This window comes from Lissotriton helveticus, chromosome 4_1 (assembly GCF_964261635.1).
Source record: "Lissotriton helveticus chromosome 4_1, aLisHel1.1, whole genome shotgun sequence".
NCBI classification, from domain to species: Eukaryota; Metazoa; Chordata; class Amphibia; order Caudata; family Salamandridae; genus Lissotriton; species Lissotriton helveticus.
In genome coordinates, this window is record NC_136063.1 from 1,097,941,636 (window position 1) to 1,097,957,998 (window position 16,363).

The 16,363-nt window shown below is 42.7% G+C and overlaps 1 protein-coding gene across 2 annotated transcripts in view; it reads right to left on the reverse strand.

Moving 5' to 3' along the window:
* The window catches only part of GALNT4 (polypeptide N-acetylgalactosaminyltransferase 4), a 642,979-nt gene that overhangs the window by 35,499 nt on the left and 591,117 nt on the right, over positions 1-16,363 (reverse strand). For both annotated transcript variants that reach the window (XM_078687691.1, XM_078687692.1), the window contains exon 11: positions 12,297-12,449. In XM_078687691.1, coding sequence (XP_078543817.1) covers positions 12,297-12,449 — 153 coding nt within the window. The remainder of the gene's footprint in view (positions 1-12,296; positions 12,450-16,363) is intronic.

Below are 16,363 nucleotides of genomic sequence, written 5' to 3' on the forward strand. Positions count from 1 at the left end.
CTTTGATAGGAGTGTTTTTAAAAAAATATTTCCAGCATTTTTTTTAATGAAATCAATAATTGGTATGCTTTTTCAGGTTGTTAGGTTTTACAAGGATTCTGGGTGGATAGTGTTTTAAACTGAAGATGTGATGCATTCAAAATATTTTATTTATTATATATTTCATTAATACATTTTGAAACAAATGTTTTTAATTTAATTGTATTCATTTTTTAGGGTATGTTGGATGGGTTTTATAGGGGGTTTAGGTGTGAAGAGCTGTATTCTTTTACTATTTCAACATATACTATTTTGGTTATTGTTTCTGATTATTTGGGTTTATAGGGGGTTTGGATGAACAGTGATTTAAATACTACATTTTTAAAATGTTAAATATTTATTTTCTATTTTAATGGTTAAAGTTATAAAACCTATTTTACTAATTTCAATAAAAATATTTGTTTCAAGCAATATATTTTATTAGATTTTTTTAATTTAAGAAAAATATGTTGTCATTAATTGTTTAACATCAAAATTAACATTAATTGCATTTGTTATATTTATATTACTCTTGTAGGTGTCATTTTAAAATAATATTATATTTTTAAAATTAAAAGGTTATACATTTCTGATATTTTTTTAATTTATATTTATTTCTGTGCATGTTTTACTTTTTTTGTTTAATGTCGATTAGTTTGAAGTTGTACTTGTAAATCTGACTGCCCCCAAGTGGAGTGCGAATAATAAATCTCCCCACTTCCCCCCACCCCGCAGAGTCGCAACACTTTCCCTAGTGTTGTTTACTTGGAGTGAGGATAGTAAATCTGACCCCCTTAAAGCTCAAATCTTTGCCAAAGTTATTTGTTTGGAGTGGGAATAGTACATCTATCCCAGCCCCACACAGCCAACGCTTCCCTCAATGTTGCTTTCCCCAGCGTTGCTTACTTTGGAGTGGGAATAGTAAATCTGAGCCCCGCAGACCCTAATGCTTTCCTCAATGTTATCTAATTTAGAGTAGAAGTAAATATTACTCCCCTATAAATATATGTTAATTTTCCATCATTTAAATATATGAAATAATTTCTTTATATATTGGTGGATTTATATGTAATTATTTTACATTTCAACATTTAAATAAATAAATGTATGTTAATCAATTTAATGTTAGCTTTATATTCAGATAAATTGATGTTTATAAAAACATTTTGTTCTTAATTGATCATGTTTTGTAAATTAAATATTTTTTAATCTAGAAGTTATATTATTTTTTCATTAGTTGTAAATTAAAGCACATTTTTAAAACATATATTTTAATTATATGAAACAAATGTTTCAAAAGTTTAAAATTAATTTGAGATAAATACATTTAATATTTTGAAAAAATATTCCATACTTTCGATTCAATATTTTTATACTGATAATAAGTATAGGGTTGTTCATATTATGGTTTCCTATATTTTGACGTCAGTATTGTTGTAGGTTGATATTTCTTTAGTTAATATTCAGTAGTACAATCAAAAGATACTACTATATATGCAGTACTATTTTTTGGTTTGAGTTTGTGTTAAGGTATCCAGACCAAATGTGTGCCTTTTTTTAACATCCTTGTAATTCTACAGGTACTCAGAGTTTGTGGACTACCCTGGAGGGGACCTAAAAAATAGGCAAGACATAGCTACATTTTGAGTTTTGGGGTAAAAATAGGGAAAAAAGTGCTCTGGATAAACGTTCATTTTTCCGTAAAAATGACATCAACAAACGGTTGGCTGTGGTAAAGTCACTATCTTCCTAACTTTCAGGAACATGCACAGCTGAATCGAAAAAACAATTTTTTAACGAACATTTTGGTATTTTTCAAAGAGGTAGCCATTTTTTATTTTTTTCAATCTACTTCCACTCTGTGGTGGAAACGAGGGTGAAACCCATGGGTGATCCAGGAAAGCTATAGATTTCAAAAAATTACGAATTTTGGAATTCAGCAAGGGGTTACGTGTAGATCACTCAAGGTTTTTCCAAAGTATCTAATTATTAAAATAAAGAAATATGGAAAATGAGTAGGAAAAAAAGGCCATTTGTGATTTCTTCTGAAACTGTTTGTCAAGATGGCTGATTTACAAAAGCAATATACCAATATGTCAGCTAGCCCATTCTGTTTGCAGGGATATATAGGGTTTGTAGGTTCTGTCAAGAACCCAAGGTACCCAAACCCACCAACTGAGCTGCAATGTAGAATGGTTTTTCATTGTGTACCGAGTATAGACCAATTTATACGGTTAAATATGCAGAGTGGAAAATGAGCATCAAGAAAACCTATGTATTACTGAAATGGGTACAAGATATGGAGTATATGAGCAGTGGTTATCTATACATTTATGAATTTGTGGGTACTTCTACTAGCCTCTGGATCCGAGGGTATTTTTCAAAATGTCTTCTTTGGCTTCACTGGCTTACAATTAGAAGGCACAAATGCAACAAAATTCAGTCAGTATTGACAAATGTTCTACTATTCTATGTTTCCCACGTCTTCTGATAACAATGGTAGCTCACTTGTGGGGTAGGCCTAATGCTTGCGACAGGAAAAAAAACACAATGCAACATGGATGCATCTTTTTTTTCCAATGTGGGTAGCTGTAGATTTTATGGCCTAGCTCAGGTGGTACCTAGGGTAACCTAACACAGCTGAAAATCTTTGAAAACTAGATGCCTAGAAGAATCCAGCAGTCTCTAAATCGGGGGCATCAGAAGAGGAGGCCCTGTGATACGAAGAGGTCTCAGGCATACGTAAGCGCCGAATCTCCATGCAGTGGGTGACGTTTCTACATACCTTTCAGCACACCCTAGATCACACCTGGCCCCCCCTTGTCGTCGCCACACTCCCCGCATGCCACACCTGATACGTCCACTTCCGAAGGAGTACTCCCAATCAGAATTCAACACACAAGCCACAAATGCAGAGTATACTCAGTGACTCCCCCGAGCCTTAATACGCCGTCATTTCTATCATCCTTTCCGCACAAGTGCAAGCGCAAACTCACAGTGCTGCTCAACCCGGCCCACCCTCCTATTTATCACCTCACACAGTGCATCCCCAGTTCAATTTAAAGCCCCCAGTTTGTTTATTGTTACCTTAAAAGGACTACTGGACACTCGTAGCTGCCCAAGCTCCAGTTGAGGACAAGACGCAACTATGAAAGAATAAAATCGCAGCCACACTATTCATTAGGAAGCAATACACGAGCAAGCTATCAAATAGAACACCAAACCTGATTTGTGACAATAGATAACGCAGAATTGCAATCATCTGTCTGTACAAGCTATTACGTATATGATTGTAGCTGTTGTAACATTTTATTGCCGTACATTGAAAACCAAATATAAAGAATTTACAAATAAAGATGCCTAGAAGAATCCAGAGTAGGGTGACTTGTTTGGCTCTCACCAGATTTTCTTATCCAGAATCCCATGCAAACCTAAAACTTTGACAAAAAAAAACACATTTTCTACACATGTCTGTGATGAAAAGTTCTTGAATCTGCGTGAAGCAACCTATTTCCTTCCACACAGCATTCCCCTAACTCTCCTGTTAATAATGAAACCTCGCTTGTGTGGGTAGGTCTAGAGCCCACGAAAGGCAACGGGCCAAAATGCAACATGGTCTCCCCATTGTCCACTGAAAATTGATATTTTTTTTGCAATATCAGTAGCTGTGGAATTTAGTCCCTAGCTCAGTCAACAGCTAGGGAATTCTAGCAAAGATATACAATTTGGAAAACTAGACCCCTAGGGGAATCCAGGGCGGGGTGACTTGCGTTGCTCTCACCGGGTAATTGTTACATAAGCCTTTGTAAACCTCAAACTTTGACTAAAATACACCAATTTTCCACATATTTCCGAGATGGAAAGTTCTGGAATCTGCAGGGAGCCAGAAACCTCCTTCCACCTATTATTTCTCCAAGTCTACCTCACTTGTGTAGGAAGACCTACTGCATACAACAAGAAATGGCCCAAAACATTCAACATAAACACATTTTTCCACAGAAACTGATCCTTTTTTGCAATGTGGGTTTTAGAAATGGGTTTCTAGTTGGCTGGGGTATGCACCTAAGCCAGGCAGAACCCACACTTTAGTCAGAGCAAGTACGGTACATGCAAAGATAACCTGTGCTCACCCACTGGTAGATTGGCATAGAACAGTCAGGCTTATCATCAGAGGCAACGTGTAAAGAGCTAGTGCGACACACTAACACAGAAACACAATGAATACACCACAATAGAGACTCCACACAAGATTATATAACAAATATAGTATATATTGTGTGCATATAACATAGACGAAAACGATATGAATCATAAGTGTTGTGCATATCTTGCAATTACTGAAATAGTAATCGTTATCTTGTCAATACAAGAATCAAAACGACATACAATATAATACTAGGCATGAGATGCAACAGATTATGAAATAAAAACATGAATCATCACATTGGGCACGTAAAGGGACTTTGTTAGGAGGCACAGCACATAAATCACTATAAGACCATAAGCAGCTTGCAGATAATGCTGATTTGGTAGAGTAAACCACATTAATCGTAAGGAAACTATAGGGCCCAGCGCACCTGTGCTTCGAATACATTTATTTACGGTAATTTCTGTGTCAAAAGACCCAAACAATAGGACTATCATATGGATCTTCCCAGTTACGCATCGCAGTCGGCTGTAACTCGGCAACCTGTAGCCGATAAGTTCAGATAACATACCCTGGTATAATACTTAAGGTCTGCAGGTTTAAAACCTTAGTAATGAGTTGCAACATATAGCAATGAGTACAGGAGCACCTGTGCTCCTATTAGACTTGTTACAGTAACCTCTGGGACTCCCTCGATATAGGAGTAAAAGCAGTAATGTTACCAGCACATGTGGGAGCATTGGTAGTAAAAGCAGAAATGTCACTAGTACATGTGGGAATGCAGATGTGCTATAATTTAGGGATTTATGGTGATTTCTATGGGTTCACAGTGGTTCCCGCAAGGGTTCGGCAATCGATCCCATGGTGCGTGGGAGCGAGGCGCAACAATGCCCCCTCGAGCGCCTCAAGTAATTCACCCACGTGAGATCTCACGAGCTCCTTTACGATTATGAAGACACCTTTCCCTCTCCCTACGTAAGCCCCGTTTAGACACAGCCTTCAAAGTACCTTCCAGCGTGGGCATTGCAGCAACACACAGATTAATCCAATCACCGAGGGGAGTGGGGTGCCGGGGGAAGGGGGGGTAGAAGGGGGGGGGGGGCGGCGCTGAATCACTCTCAGTGCCAAAGACCTCCCCAAGTGATCGGAGGCAGCGTTAGGGCCATGTGCTCAGAAAGGCAGTCTCGAGCGTGATTCAGAGGAAGGAAAGAATTTGGCCTACACACCAGGCACAGGGCCAGAGGAGCATGGTTAGGACAGTAGACTTTGCAACAATATCTTGTAGTTGGTACAACGCTTGGTTTAGCTAGCGTGGTAGCAGGCTCTAACGAAGACCCACACTCAACTCCTTTGTGATGACCCGGCACACTCCCGTAGCTTAGAGCGCCCAGTTCAAAGTCAGCTGTGCACAAGGTCCTTTATGTCCTGGGGACCTCGATGAAAGACAGAGACAAGTCAGCAAGCTCTTTGATTTCTTGGGGTGATTAGATGAAGAGGGTAGGATCCTTTCCCCTCACTGCAGAGTCAGCCAGCAGCAGGCCAACGCAGCAGAGCACTGTGCAAAGTGGACGTACCTCCTGACAACACAGTAATCCGTCTGTAATAGGCCAACACAGCAGAACAGCAGAACAGTAGGAAAGTGGCAGTCCATCCTGGCAGCGTAGCTCCTCTTTGTTGCAGAGTCTACTCAGGACTTGAAAGTTGTGTAGGGGGTGACTTCACAAAACTCTTAGAAGTGCACGACAGTCCCTTTCAGCCCAGCCCTGGCTCCAGACATAAGTAGGGGGTAAATCAGCCTTTCATGTGAGGGCACGACACAGCTTAGGTAGGCATTACAGGAGTTGGGCACAGGGAGCCGTGGGGCGCCGGGTACAGGGGTGTCTTTTGAGGTTGGGAAATCTTACCCCCTGCTGTTCGCGCTCAGAGGGGTCCTTTGTCCTGAGGTTGCAGGGGTCGTCGAGGAGGGTCCTTGGGCACTGGATTCCAGGTCAGAATCGCCGGGGGACGTCCTTGGGGTCTTGATTCACTCTGGCACAGGCCAGGCTTGGCGGGTGCAGAGTGTGCACGGTTCGCGGTTCCGGGCTGATGCCAGGGCTTGTTACTTGCTTTGAGCAGTACCACTGCTCATGGGAGACCCAGGTAGTCAGAGTCACATGGCAGTCAGGTCTTCCGGGGTTTTTGAGGTTGCTGACCACTGGAGACGCCGGGGTTTAGCAGGAGCAGATTTGAGGGTCGACAGGCCGGTAGGGCTGGGGCCAAATCAGTTGGTGTCTTCCTCTTTTTAGCAGCTGCACGGCAGGTCTTCGTGTTCCTTGATCTTCTTTCTTGTTTCGGAATCTGGATCTGAGGAAGGAAGGTTCAGGGAGCCCCTAAATACCGAATTTAGGGGCGTTACAGGTAAGGCAAGGGCAGGGACCAATAGGTCCCTGTCCTGGGGTGGGTACACCCCCTAGCCTACTCCTCTCCTGTGGGAGGGGGGCAGGAGCCTAGCTGTGATTGGGCAGGGCTCCCCATCTTCAAGATGGCCGGAGCCCAGGGTCGTGCTTCACCTCTTCTCCCCCACCTAAGGGGTGGGGTTGGCATAGGCTGGCACCCCCCCCTTCTTGACGTAGTTTTTCCCGCCAGTCTTCCCGCCAGAGGGGGGGTCAGAACTGGTGGAAGCCAGTTGCTGGGTACAGCAAATGGTCTAGAGAAGCTCACAGCGGTGGCATGCCTTTGAAGCTTCCCTCTGCCCATCCTGGGGGAGGAGACCTAGCACCTCGCCCAGGATGTGCATTGTTGAAGGCCCAGGAGAGCGGGCGGGGGGCTCTCCACCCGGGGGTCCAGCAACATGTCTGCTGTGTGGAAGCCTCTGCAGCCTTTCAGCCCAGACGTGGATTGTAGGTTAGGTTTTCAGGGGGCATCTCTAAGATGCCCTCTGGTGCATTTTACATTAAATCCCACACTGGCATAATGTGCTGAGAAGTTTGATACCAAACTTGTCAGTCTTCAGTGTAGCCATTATGGTGCTGTGGAGTTCGCAATGACAACCTCCCAGCACCATATACTTTCAAGGGCATCACTGCACTTAAAGTGCCCAGGAATGGCCCTGGGTACTGTAGGGGCACAGGGCTCATGCTCCTGTGCCCACACCTCTGGCATAGTGCACCCAGCTAGAGGGGTGACTGAAGTATGCCAGGGCAGTGGGTTCTGTGGGCATGGCACACAGGGATGTGTGCCATGTCGCCTCTTTGTTTAGTTCTGTACTTCGACACTCAGTCTGCAAAGGTAGTGTGTGGGTGTCAGGGTACAGGGCCCCTGAGGGTGGCACAATAAGTGCTGCAGTCCTCAGGGGTCTTCTCTGGTCACCATGCCCTGGGTACCTAGGGTACCATTTACTAGGGGCTGATAGGTGGCCAGAGATGCCAATTGGGTTTTAGTTTCAACACAGTTTTAGGGAAGGAACACAGGCTCTGGGTACCTGGTTGGCAGGAACTCAGGGCACACTCAGTCAAAGTACATCAGCAGTTCAGAAAAAAGTGGGGGCATACCAAGCCAAGAGAGATGGCACTTTCTCACAGTAAAAAAGCGTCAAACGTTAGCTAATGTAGAGGGCCCTCTTTTCAAGTCGGCATAAGAAAGAGAAAAAGAAAAATGTGAAAGCTAAGAAGGCTTACATGTCCTATTATGGTGCCATAAGAAGAGGCCCTTGTTGTGCAATCACCAGCAGGAGAAGGTTCTGCTGAAGCCCTGGTCGTGGCAACCCCTCCATCATTAATCCCTAATTCTCATGAAGAGGTGGGGGTGACTGATGTCCCAGAGTCTGATCTTGAGCAGTTGGGCCAGGACAGAATGGTGCCAGTACATGGCAAGGTCGGCCATCCCCTAAATGCAGGAGCTGAACCTTTTATGTCTGAGGCAGAACAAAGATAGGGTAAAGCATCAGTAGTTAGCCCCTACGAGGAAGCAGATTGGGTTCTGCAATTGGTAGATATTGCAGCTATGAAATGTGTTCTTAATTGATCATGTATTTTATCCAAATAAAAAATAAAGTTTATTTAGACCACTTAAACATAACATTTTATATAAATACTCTAAAATCATTACAAGTTCATCAAGCAACACTGTTCTAATTTTCATAAATTGCCTCCCAACTTTTAAGTAGTGCTCCGTACATAGATCAAATTCACACCCATATTTCCACATAAGTACTCCAAAAAATTGTAAAATCCTACAATAAAATTTGAAAAGACATAATAAAAATTTCCCTAAAAACACTGTACATCAAAGCATCGACCAGGCATACATCCAACCATTTCTTATTCCATAAAAAACCTTTTTACAGCCTGCATATATTTTGCAAGGGCTATTACAATTTCAAGATGTGTCACATCAGTGAGGAGTTCAATTGCTTGTACACGTAACCTAATATCATATTTAAAAAAAATAGGGCGTTAAAACTGTTTCTGCAGTACTAACAATTTTTGGCTGTCCATTAGTATGTGTAAGCTATCACATTTCATACTCAACCTACATGTGCATGTACCATCAGGTCGCATCAGTTCTGTTTTTATTTTACCATTTGGCATAGCAGGATTGATACCAATTCTGAACCTTAGTACTTCCAGTCTCAGCCATTGGTTCGGTAGTGTATCTAAATAGGTGTACCAGATTTCTTTTACCCAGCTATTTCTCAGAAAATTCACAGATTCTTTCTTTTTCAGGTACTCCATATCGATCAACCTAGATGTTCCCTTCCCCAAGGTTCTGAGTGTGCTTTTTGTTACTTTTATATGCAGAGTATGCAAATCAATTTTCACATCTAGGTTGTCACAAATGGTGTAGAGTTTCTTTCTGGCCACTTTTGCCCATTTTAGTTCACTATGCTGCATCTCATTCTTACACCATTGTGACACTTTCGTATCTTCTCCTGCCCCCAATCTGTTTCCCAAATCTTATAGGCCCACTTGCGCCTGGACGTTCCATGAGGTCATGCCTAACTCCAGTCTAATAGCCTGAACCATAGATGAGCAAGGCAACAACATCAAGGATATTATACATTTTCCTTCCTCCCTATCCCAGTTGCTTTTGCCACCTAAGCAGAGACTTTCTGCTCCATACTGTACTTGCGGAGGTATCATTGCGTTGAAGGCCTTTAACAATGGTCTGTGGGACATGTCACCATAACTGTGATTACATTTTTTCAGCCCACACACCGATGAATGGGCTTTTACTTTCTGTGCCTCCAAGTGTGTGCACCACTTTAGAGACTTGTCAAACTATATCCCAAGGTATTTGTATTCATTTGCAATCTCTAATTTGGTTTGCCCCAAATACCAGTTAAACTGGTCTCTCTTCCCAAAGCACAGGATTTTAGTTGTATCCATGTTTACGGTTAGTCGTTTTGCAACGCAATAAGTGCTAAATGCGTTTAGCTTCCTTTGCAGGCCCATCTCTGTCTGATCAAGGATTACTAATTCATCGGCATATAGTAAACAGGATAATTGTTTCCCATTCACTCTTGGGCTAGCACTTCTATCTGCCACCAGAATAGATGGCAGATCTGCTAAGAATATGGCGAAGAGTAGCGGGGCCAGTACACAACCCTGTCTTAGGCCATTAATAATCACTATTTCAGGAGTCAAACCCCCTGTTGTGTCCTTAATGACCTGGCCCAGTTCTGGCTATGCAGCTCCTGTATTACTGTTAGGAGATCTTCAGGAACATCATACCTTCTCAGGGACTCCCATAAGCATTTCCTATCCACCAGGTCAAAGGCCGCTCGGAAGTCCACAAAGCAGCAATACAACCTGCCTTGCTGCTACCTGGACTTACGCGCCACCGCCCATACGGCGAAGCAGTGGTCAATCGTAGAGTGTCCCTTCTTAAAACCTCCTTGTTCTGCTGGCACAATCGACAGCTGCTCCACCCAATCCTTCAATCTGCCCTGGGTTATTTTGGCGAAGACCTTATCACCAACATCCAGCAGACTGATCAATCTGTAATTCTTTGGGGACTTCCTATCACCCTTTCTTGTATATTGGTCTAATTACTGCCCCCCTCCAGGATTTAGGGGTATGATCCGAATCTAATATGGCTGAGAACATGAGATAGGAATTCGGCCCATCAGTTTAGCTGTGATTGAATTATACTAGCAGGTAAATTGTAAGGTCCTGCTGCACGGGTTAAATTTGACTTCCCTATTATATCCTTTACTTTTTCAACTGTAAAAGATGTTTGCAACTCTTCTACCACCCCTTCCCAGAGAGTTTTGTTTACTTATTATGGGTGCTTCACTTGTCTCGTATAATTCTCCTAAGTACTCCACCCAAGCAGGTTCCTCCACTACGTAGCTCATGGTCCCCGGGGTCCGACCGGAAGCATCCTGTATCAGCTTCCAAAACCCTTTTAGGTTTTTTGCCTCAATTGCTTGCAGCAAGTTTTTTCTTTAAATGTCCTCTTTTGATTCCTGACTAGTGTTTTATATTCTTTTCTCAATTTAATCAGGTTAGCCAGACTACCCTGGTCATTCCTTATCCTCAGACCTCTCTCGTCTCTCGATAGTAACCTTTTCTTGTTCTAACATTCTAGACTGAACCCCCTTAATTGCCTTCCTTGTATGGATTGCATGTCTGAGGTGCCATTTTCCTTACTTTTTAGATCAACTCCAAGGCATTGTACAACCTGTTCAATATTTTCCACAAACCATGCTACTTTCTGATCCTTAGCACATTTCATATTTAATTTTTGTTGAAAACTTGCCAGTTTCGCTAAATATTCCTCTGTTAATTTTGTAGTCAGGCATTTTGGGTATACCATTTGTTGGGGAAAACTATTTTGCGATGACTTATTGGCCCCCTTAATAATTCACAGCCCACGGCATTATGATCGCTGGCTTTATGCCGGGTAACTTGGAAACCTTTTACTTAGGCATAGTCCGAGGCATGTACAAACACATAGTCAATGGGGCAGTATTGAGTATCTATCCTAAAGTTCTGTGTGGCTGGGCGGTCAGATTCCGTCCTGCCATTCAAGCTAAATAACCCCTTTGATCCCAAGAACTTCCCTAGTGCTTCATCTTGTCTAGTGGTAGTGCAAGTGGGAAAGACAGCTGGCATTATATCGAATGAGCTCAGTATTTCTTTGAACCAGGGGTCTAGGTTTGTGGGATTTAATTTATGATTGAAATCTCCCATTATGACAATCAGATCATACTCATACTTTTCACACAAAACATTCAGCTCATCCTTGAAATGCCTCCCGGAAAAAGAATGGCAAATGCCACACAAGGAGTGGCTAAGCAACAGACACTAGAGGCACTGCTTCCAGCATTTGCTAGAATTCAATTCTCTTTTGCATAATGGAGCACAGGAATGAGGAAGAATGTGCATGTCATGTAGTCATTTTATTACAGTACAGCTCCACTGAGGATTGCCTAACAGGTTTGTTTCAGAAAGAAACTTCAAGTATTTTGATGTCTTTATTATCGGCTCCTTGTGTTAAATCTAACACTGCACCAAGAGTTCTAAATAGGGTGGAAAAACTGATGTACTTACACCAATGGCCCCAAGTCTGTCTATCTGTCAGTGAAATGTTTCTGCTGCTACGACTAGTGAGGGCAGCATCAGAGGAAACATGACGTTCTGCCTCACTCTAATTAGAGTGGGAGGACTGTCAGATTTGTTAGGATGTTTGTACAGAGAACACTGTCTGCCATACTGTACTTCAGAGATTCGGCCTTTTAGTATTTTATGAAAGTAAGTTATGAGGTTCCTAGGCCATATAACAATAATTAATTATTTTCCTTTGTCCAGACAGAATATATTAGTGTGAAATGTTTCAATAAAATTACAAAAAACGTTATATGCACCTATAAAGTGTATATTTAAGCAAAAGTGAATTGTTGCTTAAGGCCAAAGCAAAGGTAAAACATGAAAGAGCAGGATATGCCAATGCTTAGTGTGCCCTGTAAAGTCAAAGTCATCATTTTGTTTATGACACTGACTAGTCTGTGAGATCTCAGTGCGGTAGCTCTTATGAATGCTTATAAACATGCATGTGGTCAAAGTTGGTCAGCACTCTATTCTGAACGCTTCTGGGGTGCATAGTGTCTCTGTAAGTCAGAGGCTCGTGTTTTCTTTGGAGTACTTACTTGTTTAAACTCCCAGATGATATTCGCTGGAATGGGATACCAGTCTTTTGGGCAGTACTTCATTCCAATAAAGGTCTCATGCTCAGGTACTTCTGCACATAGCTCTGTCACAGAGTTAAATCGGATTTCTTGCTTTGTTGTATGTTCAAAGAACTGTAAATGAAGATATAAAATGCAGCACAAAGTAAATGTGTGTACATGAAAATATACCTCAGTGCATACCAGTTTATAACAAGATCTTTATTAACCGCATGCGCGCTAGCGGTTTTCCCGCTGCGCGCTGCGATTTTAAAAATCCCGCGTTACGTGACAAGGTCAGCTCGTCATCCGCGTAGCGCAGGTTACGCCCATGACGAGCTGAGCTCGTCATGAGCGTAGAAGGGGTTAACTAGGGGCCAGCAGACCACCATGTTTGTGACTGCTTTTAAATACAGTTTTTTTTAAATGCAGCCCATTTTTTCTTAAAGGGGCAAGGCTGCATTAAAAACACCGAACATCAAATTGTGGCGCTTGTGACCATTAAAATGCTTAGCACATCATGCCCTTAGATCTACGGATGGACCTCCATGCTTAAACAAAGTCCTGATCTAGTTTACCTCCTTGTACGACAAACAACTGCACAGAGTGAGAGTCTAATCTATCTGATGTATAGTGGTCCCAGGGACTTCAATCTAACTGCACTTCTCTCCAGAAGGTACAGATACCTATGTATTGTTTATTTCCTGTGTTTGTTTTCATCTCTAAGTTGGTAGCACTCTATAGTTTTCATGTGTGTTTGTATAATAAGCAGCTAGTTTACCAAACTGGAGTTTCTACCTGAAAAGCAGGCATGATTACTAACAGTATGATACAGACAGGAATTTACTACTTGGTACTAGAAACATACTTAGTGACTGCACCTTTTTAGATTACAAGGCCAGAAGTATGGAACACCCAGCTCTGGTTTTGGGTACTGTGAAGCATGCATTTTCCTTCATTAAGGAAACAGCATTTTCTCCCCCTCCTCCACATATTTCTTCCCCAGTGTCTGAACTTTTTCTTCCTTGGTTTAAGGAAAATTCACAAGATGTTGGTGCACTTTAGAGTCAGGTGGTGTCAATCTGTGTTATTATTATTATTATTTATTATTTAAGGTTTTGTAAAGCGCGTAGTAACCCGTAAGCGTCCCAGCGCTAAGATCAAGACAGTCAAGAGGATGGCGTAAGGGAGGAGATCAGGGGAACAGGTGGGTTTTCAGAAGTTTTCTGAAACGGAGGTAGTCTGGTTCCATCCTAAGATTACGGGGGAGGGCGTTCCACAGGCGGGCCGCGTTCACGGAAAAACGCTGCCCGCCAGTGCGTGCCTTCTTCACTCTGAAAGTAGTGATGAGGTGTTCGTGATCAGAGCGAAGGGATCTTGTGGCTTTGTAGGGCCTGATGAATTTCTTGAGGATGGGGGACCTTTATCCTGCAGGAGTTTATGGGACAGGCAGAGCGCCTTGAATTTGACTCGCTCTCTCACTGGGAGCCAGTGAAGATACTTCATAGCTGGTTTGGCCCATGATCTGGCCGGAGTGTTGGTAAGGATCCGGGCCGCGGCGTTCTGGATCCTTTGCAATTTATTGAGGGTTGCTTCAGGGGCACCCAGAAAGATGGCATTGCTATAGTCCAGCCTTGAAAGAATGAGGCCTTGGACGAGCAATTTCTGGGAGACAGGAGGGAGCAGGGGCAGAATTTTCCTGATAGATTTAAGGAGCCGGAAGCAAGTCCCAGCGATTTTTTTGGCATGAGTCTTGAAGGACAAGTCTTTTTCTAACCAGATTCCCAGGCTCTTGATCTCGGTTTTGGGGGCTGGAGGTTCACCCAAACAGGGGGGCCAGATGTTAGGGGGGAGGGAGGTCCCCTTTTGGCCAAGGAGTAGGATATCTGTCTTTGATCCGTGGAGTTTCAACGACGAACAGTTCATCCATCCCTGCATTTCTGATAGGCAGCTATGGAGGTTAGATGGCTCCTGGTTGGGGTGTGACAGAGACACTACTAATTGCGTGTCATCCGCGTAGCTGATGATTTTCACTCCGAACGGGATAACCACCTCCTCCAGTGGGGACATGTAGACATTAAATAATGTCGGGCTTAATGACGAGCCCTGGGGCACTCCATACTGGAGGGGGGTTGCGGGGGAGCGGGAGTCGTTCTCCCATACCTGGAAGGAGCGATGGTCTAGGAATGATGCGAACCATGCCAGGGCAGTGCCATCCACACCGATGTTTTTGAGTCGCTGGATTAAGACCTGGTGGTTGACAGTGTCGAAGGCCGCACTGAGGTCCAGGAGGATCACTGCCACTGATCCTCCTGCGTCCAGAATGATTCTGGCCTCCTCCACTGCGGCCAGCAGGGCGATGTCTGTGCCCTGACCTGTTAGTCCTACAGATGGAAGATGAGAATGGAATAACCATAAAACAACTCCGAAGACAGGATGACCTACTTTAAAACTCTACCCATGATATACATCACCCAGCATCAGATCACGTACAAGCACCATCTTAAGAACTATGGCCAGCTCAGAAAGTTACTAAAACTAGTAACAACAGATGGTCATTTGCAAACTCAGGAAAATTATATAAATGGAATTGTTTTTTCTTAATCCTGAGTAGACTTTGAACTGCCACCTGTGTCATTGCACCAAAAGAGTGCATCCAAGTAATGGCTCACAATGAGTAGCATATGACTACTTATTAAAGAGCAATTAAAAAGTTATTTAATAATTAAAAATCCCCCACAACACCACAGATTTATCATTCATAGTTCTCAATTATTGTCTATTCCATAAACTCTAAGCACTGGGCAACTTGAAACAATACAGTTTTCTAAAATGAAAAAGGTCCCCAGAAATTTCGTCAGACTAAGGTGGCCAGAGGACAGTATAGATTACTATAAGTAATACATTGAATAGCGTAATTATGCTGTGAATTGGTACGTTCTTCAATTTTTACGGGGATTCTTTTTATTCACAAAATTCTAAAAGAAACCTGGATAGACTTCCATATCAGAATTGGCCTAGGATCTTGCACTGTACAGGAGGTTAATTGAAATTATGAACATTACAGATGGCTAACTTTAGCCCCAAAACTTTTTTCCAATCATATGAGTGATTAGAAAGATGATTAGAAAGATGTTAGCCAAAAAGAAAATGAGCATCACAACAAAACAGCCAAGATGTTTCCTGTTCTACTTTTGCAGCTAGACGGTTGCAATATTTCCCTATCTTGACAATAGTTATCTTTGTAGACTGGCGAACACTGTCAATTATATTCAGCATACAGGTTTACATTTTTGGCTGGGGATTCTTGTGGATACAGTAGCCTTATGCCATGCAAGATTAGCAGAGGCACAGAATGAGCAAAAACTTTATACAGGGGGCAGGCGTAGTGTTAGCGCCAGCATAAATTGTGGTTACCCACAGACCTCCGAACACGCTTTTCTGCTTCAAGAAATAATCTCTGGACGTTACATTTAAACAGAGGAACACGTATCAGGCTCGGGATGTACGACAGTATCAAAATACAGCAGAAACTAAACCAAACCTGCAAAAACAAGCGCTGCCGCGAAAGTGAAAGCGACCACGCTGTGTTTATTTAGTAACCTGATCCACGACGGAACTAGGAATGCAGCTGCACCCTGTGCACCGCTGCTCGCTCCCTACAACCAAACGCCGTGGGAGTGAACATTTTAAGAAGAGGTGGGACATGAACCCGCCTTTGGCCATTTGCGTGCTTTCCTTATTGAAAGCCACACGCAAAAGCCAAACAAATGCGCGGGTGGAGTCACACCCACACGGAGAGGTTTCGGGGAAGTTTAGAGTGCTCACAAGAAACCTCCCATAGAGCAGCGCATGCGCGCTAGGCTAGCCCTAAAAATACATGTGGATAATACCTGTCTAAAAAATATATGGCATAAAACCAGAAGCTCTAAATTTAAGCTACTCGGCAATCCAAGTGAGAATAGGGGAAGTGAGGTTTACGGACATAGGGTAGAAATGAGAAGAAACATTGGAAAATAAAGTTGGTTTATATACCTGCGGTCGAAATA